The sequence below is a fragment of the Oncorhynchus tshawytscha genome, linkage group LG23 (assembly GCF_018296145.1).
Source record: "Oncorhynchus tshawytscha isolate Ot180627B linkage group LG23, Otsh_v2.0, whole genome shotgun sequence".
Lineage (NCBI taxonomy): Eukaryota > Metazoa > Chordata > Actinopteri > Salmoniformes > Salmonidae > Oncorhynchus > Oncorhynchus tshawytscha.
The window spans coordinates 24,572,467-24,587,305 of record NC_056451.1 but is presented as its reverse complement, the minus strand read 5'-3'; the positions used below and the strand labels follow the sequence as shown (position 1 = coordinate 24,587,305).

At 45.8% G+C, this 14,839-nt stretch overlaps 3 protein-coding genes across 11 annotated transcripts in view; 1 reads left to right on the top strand and 2 right to left on the bottom strand.

Annotated features, from left to right (window-relative positions):
- Positions 1-303: 303 nt before the first annotated feature.
- Positions 304-8,586, top strand: LOC121840625 (tumor necrosis factor receptor superfamily member 5-like). Of its 2 annotated transcripts, XM_042304985.1 has the most exons (8): positions 312-737; positions 1,166-1,291; positions 3,916-4,062; positions 4,500-4,593; positions 4,770-4,846; positions 5,206-5,319; positions 7,251-7,388; positions 8,164-8,586. In XM_042304985.1, the coding sequence occupies exons 1-8, from the start codon at positions 656-658 to the stop codon at positions 8,343-8,345; spliced, it is 960 nt and encodes a 319-aa protein (XP_042160919.1). In that variant the 5' UTR covers positions 312-655; the 3' UTR covers positions 8,346-8,586. The 2 variants fall into 2 exon arrangements, with proteins under 2 accessions (XP_042160920.1, XP_042160919.1); XM_042304986.1 differs by lacking the exon at positions 3,916-4,062 and having other exon boundaries at positions 304-737.
- A 685-nt stretch (positions 8,587-9,271) lies between these two features.
- LOC112247625 (retinol-binding protein 1) lies at positions 9,272-12,683 on the bottom strand. 2 transcript variants are annotated; one of them, XM_042304988.1, is made up of 4 exons: positions 11,939-12,683; positions 11,245-11,429; positions 10,699-10,800; positions 9,272-9,700 (listed from the first exon to the last, which is right to left on the bottom strand). In XM_042304988.1, the coding sequence occupies exons 1-4, from the start codon at positions 12,012-12,014 to the stop codon at positions 9,647-9,649; spliced, it is 417 nt and encodes a 138-aa protein (XP_042160922.1). In that variant the 5' UTR covers positions 12,015-12,683; the 3' UTR covers positions 9,272-9,646. The 2 variants fall into 2 exon arrangements, with proteins under 2 accessions (XP_042160922.1, XP_042160923.1); XM_042304989.1 differs by lacking the exon at positions 11,939-12,683 and adding an exon at positions 11,604-11,912.
- Positions 12,684-12,692: 9 nt separating this feature from the next.
- The window catches only part of LOC112247624 (tyrosine-protein phosphatase non-receptor type 6-like), a 32,437-nt gene continuing 30,290 nt past the window's right edge, over positions 12,693-14,839 (bottom strand). For all 7 annotated transcript variants that reach the window (XM_042304981.1, XM_042304980.1, XM_042304977.1 and 4 more), the window contains one exon: positions 12,693-13,300. In XM_042304981.1, the coding sequence (XP_042160915.1) occupies positions 13,198-13,300 (103 nt within the window). In that variant the 3' untranslated portion in view covers positions 12,693-13,197. The remainder of the gene's footprint in view (positions 13,301-14,839) is intronic.

The window sequence follows — 14,839 nt, the reverse complement described above, 5'->3', positions numbered from 1 at the left end:
AAAAAACTTTGAATTGAATTGACAGAGAAAGGGAGAGTGCATAGAGAGTGAGGGAGAGAGAGAGAGTCAGGAATATATATTTCTGTCTTCATCTACTCATCATATAAACACATCTCTCAGATCAGCAGCATTACAACACTATCAGGACAAAGGTTCAGCAAATGAATAAAGGGAGAGAGAGAGACGGGAAGGGCTGGAGTGGTCAGGGGAAGTATCTTATTGTGTTGGTGTGTATTGTGTGCCACATCTGGACATACTGATCTGGAGACAGTGCCAAAAGCAGCCTCTAGAATCCTCCTCTTTACAGCTAGTTTACATGGTCCAGAACAGTGCACCTCGTGCCAGAGAGGGAGGGCAGGAAGGAAAGGGAGGAGAGAGAGAGACGCACAGGGCAGATGAGGGGCATCGGTGCTTTCCGCTCTGGAGGACAAGCGAGGGGGAAATAAGTGGGTGAGAGAGGAGAGGAAGCAGCTCTATATTCTCACTGAGAGGACGGAGGACACAGCAGAGGAGAAGACAAAGAGTGAGTGATACTTCAGTGATAGTGATAGAGTGATAGAGAACAAGGAGAGAGAGCTAGAGACAGAGAGGCGGAGTGTGAAACGATATACATTTAACTGAGACCACAAAGAGACTATCATCAAATGGACTAGAGATGACTGGATTGGGATGCAAAACTGAGGAATACCTTCATGATGCTTCTGGGGTGGAAATGTGCTGTGAGCGTTGTCGTAAAGGTCAGTGACTACTGGTGTGTTTCTGTTGTTCAGATGGCTGTTGGAGCAAGATGTCTGAAAGACCAGCGTTATACATGTGCCAGATATACATATTATACTATATTATCACATGATGAAGTGCAGTATAGAGGGGAAAACAGCAGTCCCTTTATCTCCACAACACTACATGAACACCAGAGGAGGCTGCTGAGGGGAGGACGGCTCATAATAACGGCTGGAGCGGCACGAATGGAATGGCATCAAACACATGGAAAACGTTTGTTTGATGTTGATAATACCATTCCACTCATTCTGCTCCAGCCATCACCACGAGCCCGTCCTCCCCAATTAAAATGCCACCAACCTGCTGTGATAATACGGTGGCCTATATGCGGGGGTATGGATGATCACATTTCTCTGTCATTCTCTCATTCCCAACCTCACTCCAGGACAGTATGTTCGCACCGACTGTGGCAAGTCTACAAAAACAGAGTGTGAAACCTGTCAACATGAATACTACACTGCTGAATTAAACTCCTTGAAACAATGTCTACCCTGTAGGCTCTGCCATTCCAGTAAGTCCCCCCTCCTTCCTCCCTCCTCCCTCTGTCACTTCCTCCTCCTTATTCTGACAGTTCTACTCATTGTTCTCCTGTCTCCTTAAAATCATTTATTTTTGATCCGACTCATCCTCTCTCTCTCTCTCTCTCTCTCTCTCCCCCCCCACCCTGCTCTCTCTCTCTCCCCCACCCTGCTCTCTCTCACTCACTCTCTCTCTCTCTCCCCCCCACCCTGCTCTCTCTCTCTCTCTCTCTCTCTCCCCCCCACCCTGCTCTCTCTGTCTCTCACCCTGCTCTCTCTCTCTCTCTCTTTCTCTCCATCTTTACCCCCTCCTATCTTTCTCTCATCTCTCTCTCTCTCTATCCCACCTCATTCTCCCCTCTCTTCCCACCTCTCTCCCCATCTTTACGCCCCCTCTACCCACCTCTCCCCATCTTTACATCCCCTCTCTCTATCTTTCTCTTTACATCCCCTTACATCCCCCCATCTTTACTCCCTCTCTCTATCCCACCTCTCTCCCCATCTTTACATCCCCCCATCTCTCCCCTATCCCACCTCTCTCCCCATCTTTACATCCCCTCTCTCTATCCCACCTCTCTCCCCATCTTTACATCCCCCCATCTTTACATCCCCTATCCCACCTCTCTCCTCATCTTTATCCCATCCCCCATCTTTACATCCCCTATCCCACCTCTCTCCCCATCTTTACATCCCCTCTCTATCCCACCTCTCCCTCATCTTTACATCCCCCTCTCTCTCTCTATCCCACCTCTCTCCCCATCTTTACATCCCCTCTCTCCCCTCTCTCTATCCCATCCCACCTCTCTCCCCATCTTTACATCCCCTCTCTCTATCCCACCTCTCTCCCCATCTTTACATCCCCTCTCTCTCATCCCACCTCTCTCCCCATCTTTACATCCCTCTCTCTATCCCACCTCTCTCCCCATCTTTCCCTCTACATCCCCCCACTCTCTCTATCCCACCTCTCTCCTCATCTTCTCCATCCCTCTCTCTATCCCACCTCTCTCCTCATCTTTACATCCCCTCTCTCTATCCCACCTCTCTCCCCATCTTTCCATCCCTCTCTCTCTATCCCACCTCTCTCCTCATCTTTCCATCCCCTCTCTCCGTCCTCTCTCCTCTATCCCACCTCTCTCCTCATCTTTCCATCCCCTCTCTCTATCCCACCTCATCTCTCTTGAAATTTTCATTATTTTCACCTCACTTCATCTTTTTTTCTCCCTCTACCGCCTCTCCCACCATCAATACCCCAACTCTCCCTCTACCGTCCTCTCTCCCTCTACCATCCTCTCTCCCCTCTACCGTCCGTCCTCTCCCCTCTACTCTCTCTCCCCTCTACCGTCCTCTCTCCCTCTCTACCGTCCTCTCTCCCTCTACCATCCTCTCTCCCTCTACTACCGTCGTCCTCTCTCCCTCTCCCTCCGTCCTCTCCCTCCCCCTCTCCCTCTACCCGTCCTCTCCCTCTACCTCTACCATCCTCTCTCCCTCTACCGTCCTCTCTCCCTCTACCATCCTCTCTCCCTCTACCGTCCTCTCTCCCTCTACCATCCTCTCTCCCTCTGCCATCCTCTCTCCCTCTACCATCCTCTCTCCGTCCTCTCTCCCTCTACCATCCTCTCTCCCTCTACCATCCTCTCTCCCTCTCTCCCGTCCTCTCTCCCTCTACCGTCCTCTCTCCCTCTACCGTCCTCTCTCCCTCTACCATCCTCTCTCCCTCTACCATCCCCTCTCCCTCTACTACCGTCCTCTCTCCCACTCGTTCTCTCCCTTCTCTTCTCTCCGTCTCCCTCTCCCTCTCCCTCCTCTCTCCCACTCTTTCTCTCCCTTCTCTTCTCTCCGTCTCCATCTCCCTCTACCATCTTCTCTCCCACTCTTTCTCTCCCTTCTCTTCTCTCCGTCTCCATCTCCCTCTACCATCTTCTCTCCCACTCTTTCTCTCCCTTCTCTTCTCTCCGTCTCCCTCTCCCTCTACCGTCCTCTCTCCCACTCTTTCTCTCCCTTCTCTTCTCTCCATCTCCCTCTCCCTCTACCGTCCTCTCTCCCACTCTTTCTCTCCCTTCTCTTCTCTCCGTCTCCCTCTCCATCTACCGTCCTCTCTCCCACTCTTTCTCTCCCTTCTCTTCTCTCCCTCTCCGTCTCCCTCTCCCTCTACTCGTCCTCTCTCCCTTCTCTTCTCTCCGTCTCCCTCTACCGTCCTCTCTCCCTTCTCTTCTCTCCGTCTCTCTCTACCATCCTCTCTCCCACTCTTTCTCTCCTTCTCTTCTCTCCCTCTCCGTCTCCCTCTCCCTCTACCGTCCTCTCTCCCCCTCTTTCTCTCCCTTCTCTTCTCTCTGTCTCCCTCTACCATCCTCTCTCCCACTCTTTCTCTCCCTTCTCTTCTCTCCGTCTCCGTCTCCCTCTCCCTCTACCATCCTCTCTCCCACTCTTTCTCTCCCTTCTCTTCTCTCTGTCTCCCTCTCCCTCTACCATACTCTCTCCCACTCGTTCTCTCCCTTCTCTTCTCTCCGTCTCCCTCTCCCTCCTCTCTCCCACTCTTTCTCTCCCTTCTCTTCTCTCCGTCTCCCTCTCCCTCTACTGTCCTCTCTCCCTTCTCTTCATCTCCCTCTCGCTCTCTCAGGCAGTAACCAGAAGGTATTGAAGGAGTGTGAAGTCAGCAGTGACAGGCAATGTGTGTGTAAGACTGGTTTCTACTGTACAGACGATGGATGTGAACACTGCCTACCTGTGACCCTGTGCCCTCTGGGTTCAGGTGTCTTGAATCAAGGTGAGGACTGCCTCCTCACCTCTACCCCACAGGAGGTTGGTGGCACCTTAATTAGGGAGGACATGCTCGTGATAATGGCTGCAGCGGAGTCAGAGGAATGATGGTTTGATGCCATTCCATTTGCTCCGTTCCAGACATTGTTAAGGGCTGTTCTCCCCTCAGCAGCCTCCTCACCTCTACACCCTGTTCTAATATGACAGACCATTGCCTCTGATGAGCTGATCATGAGTTGGAGATACTAAGGCTGGTATTGAAAAGACACCTGCCAAGAAATCAGAGTCTGTAGTCTAATAAGATGCACTCAGAGTCAATGTTTAAACCACTGTGGGCCTTTGTCAGTACAAAACATCTTATTACTGTGCTTGTATAATCTGCTGGATGTATGTACTTTACTTTGAGCAGCTGACATGTCTGACACTTGTTCCTAAACCCCCCAGCCAACCCCCAGAATGACACAGTCTGTGCCCCGTGCCTACCTGGGACCTATAACAGCGTCAACGATGCCATCACACACTGCCAATCACACACCAGGTCAGAACCCTTCACACAAAGTGTCTCTGATTTTTATCGAACATCAACTCAGTAGGTGCATTTGGTTGGCACGAAACGTTTGACATTTTTTTCTACAATTGTGGGACAGTGGGGTTAACTGTGGGGTTAAACTCCTTTCTCTGTTTCACAATCACTTTCTTTCCTCTCTCTTTCAGGTGTGGGGACCTAGAGAGGGAGGTGAAAAGTGCTGGGACTGAGACTACCGATGCTGTGTGTGGGGCCTTCATATCTCGTATGTCTAATAGCATCTCCTTTTATTGCACAGTAGTATAGAATATATAGAAAACTAGATGGTATGACATTTTACCAATATTTCTTCTTCCTCCCCTCTTTCTGTCTTGATTGAATGATTTATTGACATAAGTAATGTACATCTAATACTGTAAACAAGATTAGAGCACATTTCGTTCTCCCTAAGAAATGGTTCAAATAGAGCCTCATATATAGATTTGCTGGATGTTAGGATCAATCAAAACAAACCTCTCTCTCTTTCTGTCCCTCTCCCTCTGTCACTCACTCGCTCTCTCTCTCTTTGTCCCGCTGTCTCTCTCCCTGTCTCTCTCCGTCTCACCCCCTCCCCCTGTCCCTCAGGGTGTCACTGGATACTACCTACCAGTCTGTGGGCGGGACTAGTGGTGACCTCACTCCTCATCATAATCTTGATCTACATCTATTGGAGGGCCAAGGATCAATCATACATGCCAGGTGTGTATATCATCACTGCCAACACCCAAATAGTGTGTATTTGTTCACTCCTCATCGTGGATTTGATGTAAGCATTGGCTAGAGGGAGTTGCCACCATATTCCAGGGACTCTTTGTACTGTAGAACAAGTTTTAGGTATTTAAGACATTACAATGAAACATTTGAATAAGACAGAAAATAGGGTTGTTGGTCAGGAGCGATGTAGGTGTGGCAGGGTATGCTTCTTGGGCAGGCTCACGTGAGACCCCTTGTCTGGGTACCTGGTAGGCCACGGTAGGCCCCTTGGACAGGTGCGGGGTCATGTTGTAAACCTGTGACGTGGATTAGCCAAAGCCCAGGGCATCAGGAAAGGTGGACACTCTTTACAGCACAGCAGGGTGTGGCGCCAAGGGGGGAGCGGAATGAGATGCCACGGCAACAGCGTCACTGAGGCTCCATTTGGGAAGCGTGTGACAACTCCAAAGCAACTGCCAGCTGATGCTTTGTGTCCAGTGCGGTTGGGAGTTAGACGAGGGTCTTGACTGGTCCACAGTGGTGACATTACAGGTTCAGTAGATATGGGTAGCTGGGGGGAAGAGGTGGTGTAATGCTGCGCCATTTCCCACAATGGCGCTTGTTTATGTTGGTAGCCCAAAGACGTGATGAATGGAGACAAAGTCATGCTGTCCTGTCTGGTTGATGAGTGACCAACCACTCCGACACTGCCTACAGTGGAAACACTGTCTCTGCCGTGGCAGATGGAACTCTGCTGCAGTGCACCTGGTAAACATCCTCCAACTTGAAGGATCATGAAAAATAAGCTAAGGAACCTAGGTAGGTCATTGGTTGGATAGATGTCACCAGGCGTGCTCGCAAATGACAGACAATGCCAAAGTTCACCTATTTATTGGGGACTTGTGGTTGGACATGGTGAAGTTGGATTTTGTGGGGTTCTGCAACAAAGGAGAGACCTCATGAGCAGGTTGCAGAACATACAAGGTGATAAGCATAAACCTATTAAACCAATACATCTGAAATGAGGAAATAGGAAACAAACTTACTCTTAAAAGACACAACTGGAGGGGGACTGAGAAATGGCTTGACAGGCTTTAAATACAAACAACAAGTGTGAACGAGCCTATCAGGGCAGTTCTGATCATTACTGATGTAATGATGTTTGTGCTCGATCAGGAGCTGAGAGCACAGCACATCAACCAATATGAGTCCAAGTGCAGATAAAAGTCACAGGAGCTTATATAAGGGGGGACACTACACACCACTGACTGCTATTGGCTTCTGGTTATAACATTTATGTTTCAGCCTAGTATCTCAAACAAACAGATGTTTGTTAAGAAACGACTGAGCATAAAATTGGAAGTTGAGAGAACATTGTAGGCACATAGAGGATATCCGTGATCTCAAACTCATATCCTCTTTTTGAAAAATGCGGTTTGACATTTTATTTGTAATTTGACTTTGATATTTCGATCATATATATATATTTAATTCAAATCAGGTTCCAGAGAATAAATAACCAGTTAGACTACCCTGTGAAGGTAGAAATAAGAACAACTGCCTCCAGATTCCATGTACATCTACTCATTATCAGTTAAGAAACTATAGTAGGTATGAAACAAGCTTCTACTGTAGCTTCTTGAGTTTCTGAGACTTGGGGACAAAACCACATCCTGTTCTATGTTGAGCATCCTGTTCACGGTTATTGGAAAACCACATGACACATTTCACAGCCATCTAACTCATAGCAAGAAAGCGTTGGGGAAAGTACAGTGGCGTCACCGGTTGACATATTTCGTGACTGTCCTATTTATCAATGCTTCACCAGTGGCGGTTGGACTTACCCACAATAACAAGTCAGATAAGATACAACTCGTATATGAATGTTGATAGTGCTACTCAGTGATCTCATGTCTGTCTGCCTGTCTTGTCTGTAGCCAACTCCAGTGGTCCTGGAATTCCTGTAGAACCTGCACCTCCTTCCTTCGCTCCAGCTGAGCTCAAGTTCCCCTCAGAGTGCAACAGCCATTGGAGCCTGGACCAGAAAGCCACTGAGCCACTCTTCATCAACACAGGTGAAAATTCCCTCAGTGGTAGTTGGAATAGTTCACCACAATTACAAATGTACCTCCTCTAGTGCACAAGAAAGGAGGTATTCAGTACACCCAGAGAGTAGGTTGGGTTTGTTTACTGAGCGCTACAGGTTAGCATTAGCACCATAGAGTGCAGAACAATATGAGTGATGGGACCCTGGTTACCATGGTTTAAGGGCTCGATTCAATCTATATTGCTGAGGTTTAGCGTTATAGAGCGATTTAAATTTAAAGGCAATGTTCCCCTAAATGCTGTATATGTCGGCTCAATTGGAAATGACCTTTCAATTTCAAGCACATAATTCAGCGCCATAGAGCTGAACTTCAGCAATATACATTTGACATTTTGATGAACTAACCCTTTAAATCATCTCCTGACAAATCGCATCACCAAAAACACACTGTTTCCATGTAGAGTAGCTATTTGTGATAAACCTTCAATAGTCTATATTACACCGTATCCATCACTCATAGTAGTTCTGCAGCTTCCCAATGATCAATAATGTGATGACTCTCCTCACTTAGAATGGATCAGATGTAATGTAATCTAAACTGAGGCTGCCCATATAATCAACCATCAGGATGAGCTATTCTCCATTTGCAAGAGCCTAAATCAAATCATTAAAATACAGATGTATTGTTACCTCTATGGACATGAGATGGGGCCTGTGTAGGCTTCATGAATGATAAATGCTGTACTACGTGAGGTTGGAGGGTTATTGTTGTGTGCTCATACTATTTCCCTTGTGTATCCCAGCTGTTATTCAGGTAAACGGCTATACGTCAGACTGTGAAGTTGAGGCCGATGGCACCACCATAACAATGACAACATCAGAGCAATTCAGCCAATCGGATCACAGTAATGGAATGAGAGGAAATGACATCAGACTCTCCCGCTACCTATCAGAGCCACAGGAAGATGAGTGGCCAGGGACTTAATTCTGATTTTCAACTAAATCTTTTTATTTTTTATTACATTTTTCAATTAACAAGACCTACATGGGAAAACAGCTGATTCCTTGAAGGTTCCTGGATACAATCCCTTTTTTAAAGTCTTATCTCTGCAATGTAAATATACTGAACTATAAACATCCAATGAACATTCTTTGTTTCTTAGATCATTGAAAAAAAACTGTTGGGGAGGGTTTAAATAAAGTATAACCACTGAGGTCAAATGTCATCAGTGCTTCTCTATTTGACATTTTTCTAAGGAACTTTCAAAGCCCCCGGCGACATTCCCTAATGACGACCTGTTGTCAGTTACTTGATATGAACATCAAAGTGGTGGAAAAGAGATTGATGAAGTAGATGTATATATAGATAGATATTAATTTTAACATCACAGCATCTGTTCAATGATGTTTTAACCACAGCATTGAAAATTCTGTCAAAATAGTTGACGCTTTAGCAAAGTGCAGAATCTAAAATGTAGACAACACCCGAGTGGACACCGATTAATTGTTTGCTGCCCCCTGTAGGATAGGAGTAGCAGCGGCTACCATACTTCAAACTGCTTTACCCTGCCCTCTAGTGTTATCAGCTAGCATTTACAGCTAAATCAGTTGCGGACTGCGTTCGCACAGGCAGCCCAAGTCTGATATTGTTTTCCATTGGTCTTTTGACCAATAACATCAGATCTTTCCACATCAGATGTTTTTCAGAGCTGATCGGATTGGTCAAAAGATCCATTTGTTTTTTTTTAAAGAACAGAATTGGGCTGCCTGTGTAAACACAGCCCTTTAGGCACAGACCAAGGGTAAGCCCCAAATCCTAACCAATGGGAGTGAAAAACGCTGAACTGACTTTCGATCACAGCGTACACATAAATACACATTGAAGGGAAGAGTTAGAACATGAGTACCATAAAGAGGCAACATCTGTATTTGTAGTGTGGAGCATCAGGTGGTATATTTGGACACAGAACAGCCACATTCAACACAAAAGGGAACATTCAATGGCATTGGGAACTATCGTAGTGATATATGAGGAAACACATTGGGAATGTTTACACAGTTCACCTGCACTGTACCATGACAACATTCAAAACGGATCATTGACAATCTTTCCCACAGTGAAATAGCACACTAATTAAAAATATCTTAAATGTTGTCCATTAAGTAATGGTTTTAAAACAATGATGATCATATTTGTATAACTATGGCACTTATATACCAAGTCCTAGACTTTTCTAATGAGAATCATGAATGTTGAGTTGATGAACAGGATCCTTCCCAGTGGTTTCAGTCGGCCTTCTTGAAGAGTTGCCTGGCGACCACATCTCCAACTCTCATCTCCTAGAGGGCAAAAAAAGGACAGGTTGAGAAGAGGGTGGAGAAAGAGAAAAGAGGGAGGAGTTTGGGTGGGTGAGTGTGACAGTGAGTGTCTGCTTGGGAAAAGATCATTAATGGACTCAGTCACAATAAAAACGCTGTGCTCTTTTCTCTCCGGACTCTGCAATCCTATATCTCCTCTTCCTCTCTCTCTCTCTCCTCATCTCCACCCCCCCCCCACACATGTACTTCCCCGCTCTCAATCCCACTCCCCCTCGCACCCCTCCCTCCACCTCTTCTTGTGTTACTCACCAAATCCACCCTTTACTGCCTGATCCCCAGTGGTATTTATTTCCAAACTTCTCTTTCGGATTTGAACAAAATATCAATGAAGTATTGTTTTCTATTAGAAGCATTTGGGAGCTGTTTAATAAAACAATGCTGATTGTTTGAAATCGTAATCAGCATTTGCATGTAATCACAAGCAAAAACAGATTGCCCAACTAAAGTCCATCTGAAGCGCAGGCCTAAACAGAAGCTTGTGATTCTCCTCCCAATCCCTTCACTATGAAGAGTCTTACTGAAGTCTGTATTTAGCTCATTAAAATGATAATGAACAATAACCTTTCCTTATTCTTCCTGTTCATTCCTTCACCCTGAAGACTCAAATGTTTTCCTCTGTTTCTTTCTCCTTTTTCAGGCCCCACACATTTCTTTCCCATGTACAAGCAACACATAAGGAGGCTGGAGGGCCATACACCCCCTCTTTTTTTAGAAGGACCTCATTTGTTCTCACACAAACACACGCACGGACACGCATACAACTTAAGCAGTGAATAACTTCCATTACCAAATCTGATTTGCATATCCCCCACTTTCAAAATGGTATATCAATCCCAGCATCTTCTTTCCTCCCAAATCTTTCCTGCTTTCCTCCCTTGCTCTGGCCTTGTGTTCACCTCTATTCCTTTCCATACCTTATCCCTCTCTGTTCATCCATCCATCCCTCCCTCCATTCTCACCAGGTGTAGCTTGTCTCCCTCCAGCCAGTGTGTCCATCCTCTTCCCTCCTTCTCTCCTCTCTGAACACACACCAGCTTATCACCCTCCCAGTCCACCGTGGTCTAAAAACAGAGAAAAACTGAGCTAACACACACACCAGCTTATCACCCACCCAGCCCAATGTGGTTAACACACACACACCCTTGTACCACTCTCAGTTTGGCGCAGTCTGAAAACAAGCAACAGGGGGTGGTTATGACAGGAAAACAACAGGAGGTACACACACACGACAAAATAGCACCCCACACACACAGCTGGAAAATAGTCTATTCACCCAAACAAAGCAAAGTAGTATGACAAGTACACCTATATGAAGTCAATTAGAGAGAATTTGTACAAGTCTGAACAAGCCATGAAACAGACAAACATAAGGAAAACATCACCAGATAACAGAAATACATTTAGCCACTGTCTTTACTAACAGCACATGATGAAGAACACAGAGACCTCCCACCCAACCATACATGTAGAACTGTAAACACATGTAGAACTGTAAACACACACACCTGACAGACTCGTCCATCCACAGGTCCCAGGTCCTCGGTGAAGACCTGACCCAGTTTGAAATCCATATCAAAGTCCTTAAAGGTGGTCAATGTGCGGATCTTCATACTGCCCGTGGCCGGGTCGTGGACTATCTGTTTAGTGGGCTTCAACATACACACTATCTTCCGCAAGGCAAAATTAATATCTGACAGAGAGAGAGAGGGAGAGAATTAATCAACCAAACATAACACCTTGCCATTCTAGTAATGAGGTAGTGTATCTGAGGCAACATCTCTGACCTACAGCTGTGTCTGTCCTTTTACATCTCCTGTTAATGTTTCCAGATATCACACACGCACAGACAGAGGCACACACACACCCCTGTCTGTGTCCAGGGTCATTTACAGGCTAAGGCGCCATGATGATCTATCACTCGGCTCTGGGAATGGAGACGGCAAGCCTTTCGATGAGTCACTACCCCTCAAATTAATCTCAAAGCAGTAGGCAAACAAAGGGGAAAAATGTTAATTTCAGTAAAAACGAATGAATTAATCGTGATAAATTAAAATGAAAGGAGGCAAGTTGCAGAGGTACAGTAAGCTCTTAAAACGTGTCATTTTACAACTACACGAATTGGACACTTTTTAACAATAACGCATGTGTAGCTAATATATGTGGTAACAGACAAAGACATTACGATTCATATAATCTTACCCAAAGCTGCTAGGTAGTTCTCGAAGTTATCTTGAGACACCATGTGAAATGTTCCTGTGTAATTTGGTTTAGACATCTTTTAGCCTTTAGTTTTGCAGAGGAACTCAACAAAGAAAACTGTAACCCACAGTGTTGCCTCTTCTCTACAGATACTCTCTTTCTCTGCTCTTTTCACTGCTCTCACCACTACCGCATTGTTTGATAATAATAACACTTATGCAACCTGTGAGCTAACCTTTTGTCTGCTAGTGTCAGTCGGAAGGTATGCGGCTTTACGCAAAACTGCAACTCGATAAAGGAATGATTGCTGGAATGTTTTAGAGTGGCGGTTGTATCCACAATGACTGTCCTCTGCTCCCTTCACTCCTTCAATTCCCGGGTATCGATTCCCTGATGCAAACGTTGCACAACCCTTTACAATCCCTATTCGCTCCCTCTGCGTAAACTCCTCCCTACGGAGCTTTATGCAAACAGCTTTTGTTCCACTAATCCTCTTCCTAAAATGGGAACTGGGTAGGTATGTGCCCTTTCCGCGTTAATTAAACGCTATTCTCTCCATCTCTCTATTTACAATTGCTTTATTGGCATGGGAAACATATGCTTACATTGCCAAAACGTGAAAAACATTCAACAAAAGTGAAATAAGCAATCAGAAATTAACAGTAAACATTACACACACAAAAGTGTTCAAAGTTTCTCTCGCTCTCCTTCACTAACGCTGTTTGGAGAGCAGACTGTGTTCTGTACCACATACCGAGAAGAGAGAGGCGGGGGAAAGTTCATTCATCTCGCTCAAAGTTTTAATCTCACTCCGGGCAGCCACTTGGGGTCGTCGGCGACTCTGGGGGAGCCCAGTGATGTTTCCAATGTTAGTCTATAAACATAATAGCTCATTATAGAGATATGTCTTATCCAAAACTTTCATTGGAATGTCAGAGAGCCTGTGTGTCCCGCTGTGCTAGATCCCGTGGTCATGGCATTTTATTATATTAATTGCAGAATATTCTATAGGCTTTGCATCCATGGATACAATACACTTGTGATGAAGAAAGAAATGAATGCTTAAATCTATTACCATTTGCATGGGTGCAGAATGGTTCCATGGTTCACGGCTATCAGTACTTTGCTTTATAATCTTATTTATATCACAGACATCAACTTTATCACTTGATATCAAAAAACACTAAGATACATCTTTTAAAATATTTTTTTTATATCAAATTCAATATTAAATCATCAGGACACAGCTCTCTCATCCTCTATCTTTTTCTCACGGAGCCACTCTTCTTCTCATCTGACTTCTGCTTCTTCACATCTTTCTTTCCTTTGGCTAGGTTTTCATACAATTCACGTTCCTTGTTTCTAAAAGAGAGACAGTACAAGAGAGAGGACATAATGTTAGAAACCTGCAGCTTCAAATAGCTGAGAGATACAAATGTAGGCTTCTTTGTGTGTAAGAAAAGGAGCACTCTTTAGATCTTCAGTTAGTAGTAGCCTACCAAACACTACCCTGACCCTACCCAACACTACCCTGACCCTATCCTAACCCTACCAAACACTACCCTGACCCTATCCTAACCCTACCCAACACTACCCTGACCCTATCCTAACCCTACCAAACACTACCCTGACCCTATCCTAACCCTACCAAACACTACCCTGACCCTATCCTAACCCTACCAAACACTACCCTGACCCTACCCAACACTACCCTGACCTTATCCTAACCCTACCAAACACTACCCTGACCCTATCCTAACCCTACCAAACACTACCCTGACCCTATCCTAACCCTACCAAACACTACCCTGACCCTATCCTAACCCTACCAAACACTACCCTGACCCTACCCAACACTACCCTGACCCTATCCTAACCCTACCAAACACTACCCTGACCCTATCCTAACCCTACCAAACACTACCCTGACCCTACCCAACACTACCCTGACCCTATCCTAACCCTACCAAACACTACCCTGACCCTATCCTAACCCTACCAAACACTACCCTGACCCTACCCAACACTACCCTGACCTTATCCTAACCCTACCAAACAGTACCCTGACCCTATCCTAACCCTACCAAACACTACCCTGACCCTATCCTAACCCTACCAAACACTGCCCTGACCATATCCTAACCCTACCAAACACTACCCTGACTCAAACCTATCCCTACCAAACACTACACTGACCCTATCCTAACCCTACCAAACACTACCCTGACCCTATACTAACTCTACCAAAGAGTACCCTGACCCTATCCTAACCCTACCAAACACTACCCTGACACTACCCTAACCCTACCAAACACTACCCTGACCCTATCCTAACCCTACCAAACACTACCCTGACCCTATCCTAACCCTACCAAACAGTACCCTGACACTACCAAACAGTACCCTGACCCTACCAAACACTACCCTGGCACTACCCTGGCCATTCCAAACACTACCTTGACCCTAACAAACAGTGCCCTGACAGTACCCTGACCCTACCAAACACTACCCTGACCGTACCAAACACTAGCCTGACAGTACCAAACACTAGCCTGACAGTACCAAACACTAGCCTGACAGTACCCTGACCCTACCAAACACTACCCTGACAGTACCCTGACCCTAACAAACAGTGCCCTGACAGTACCCTAACCCAACCAAACACTACCCTGACAGTACCAAACACTAGCCTGACAGTACCCTGACAGTACCAAACTCTAGCCTGACAGTACCCTGACCCTACCAAACACTACCCTGACAGTACCCTGACCCTACCAAAAACTACCCTGACCGTACCATCAATACCCTGACAGTACCCTGACCATACCATCACTACCCTGACAGGTTAATAATACAAGGATAGTTCACAAATGCACAACAGGTAAAAACAGGTATGGCCTA

Excerpts from the sequence above, each read along its gene's own strand:
- LOC112247625 (XM_042304988.1), bottom strand. The coding sequence starts at position 12,014 with ATGTCTAAACCAAATTACACAGGAACATTTCACATGGTGTCTCAAGAT. Across the intron at positions 10,801-11,244 it reads TGGATGGACGAGTCTGTCAG|ACCACGGTGGACTGGGAGGG; the intron begins GTGTGTGTGTTT and ends CTCTGTTTTTAG. Across the intron at positions 9,701-10,698 it reads AGGGAGACAAGCTACACCTG|GAGATGAGAGTTGGAGATGT; the intron begins GTGAGAATGGAG and ends TTTGCCCTCTAG.
- LOC121840625 (XM_042304985.1), top strand. The coding sequence starts at position 656 with ATGACTGGATTGGGATGCAAAACTGAGGAATACCTTCATGATGCTTCT. Across the intron at positions 4,063-4,499 it reads TTCAGGTGTCTTGAATCAAG|CCAACCCCCAGAATGACACA; the intron begins GTGAGGACTGCC and ends TAAACCCCCCAG. Across the intron at positions 5,320-7,250 it reads GGATCAATCATACATGCCAG|CCAACTCCAGTGGTCCTGGA; the intron begins GTGTGTATATCA and ends TCTTGTCTGTAG.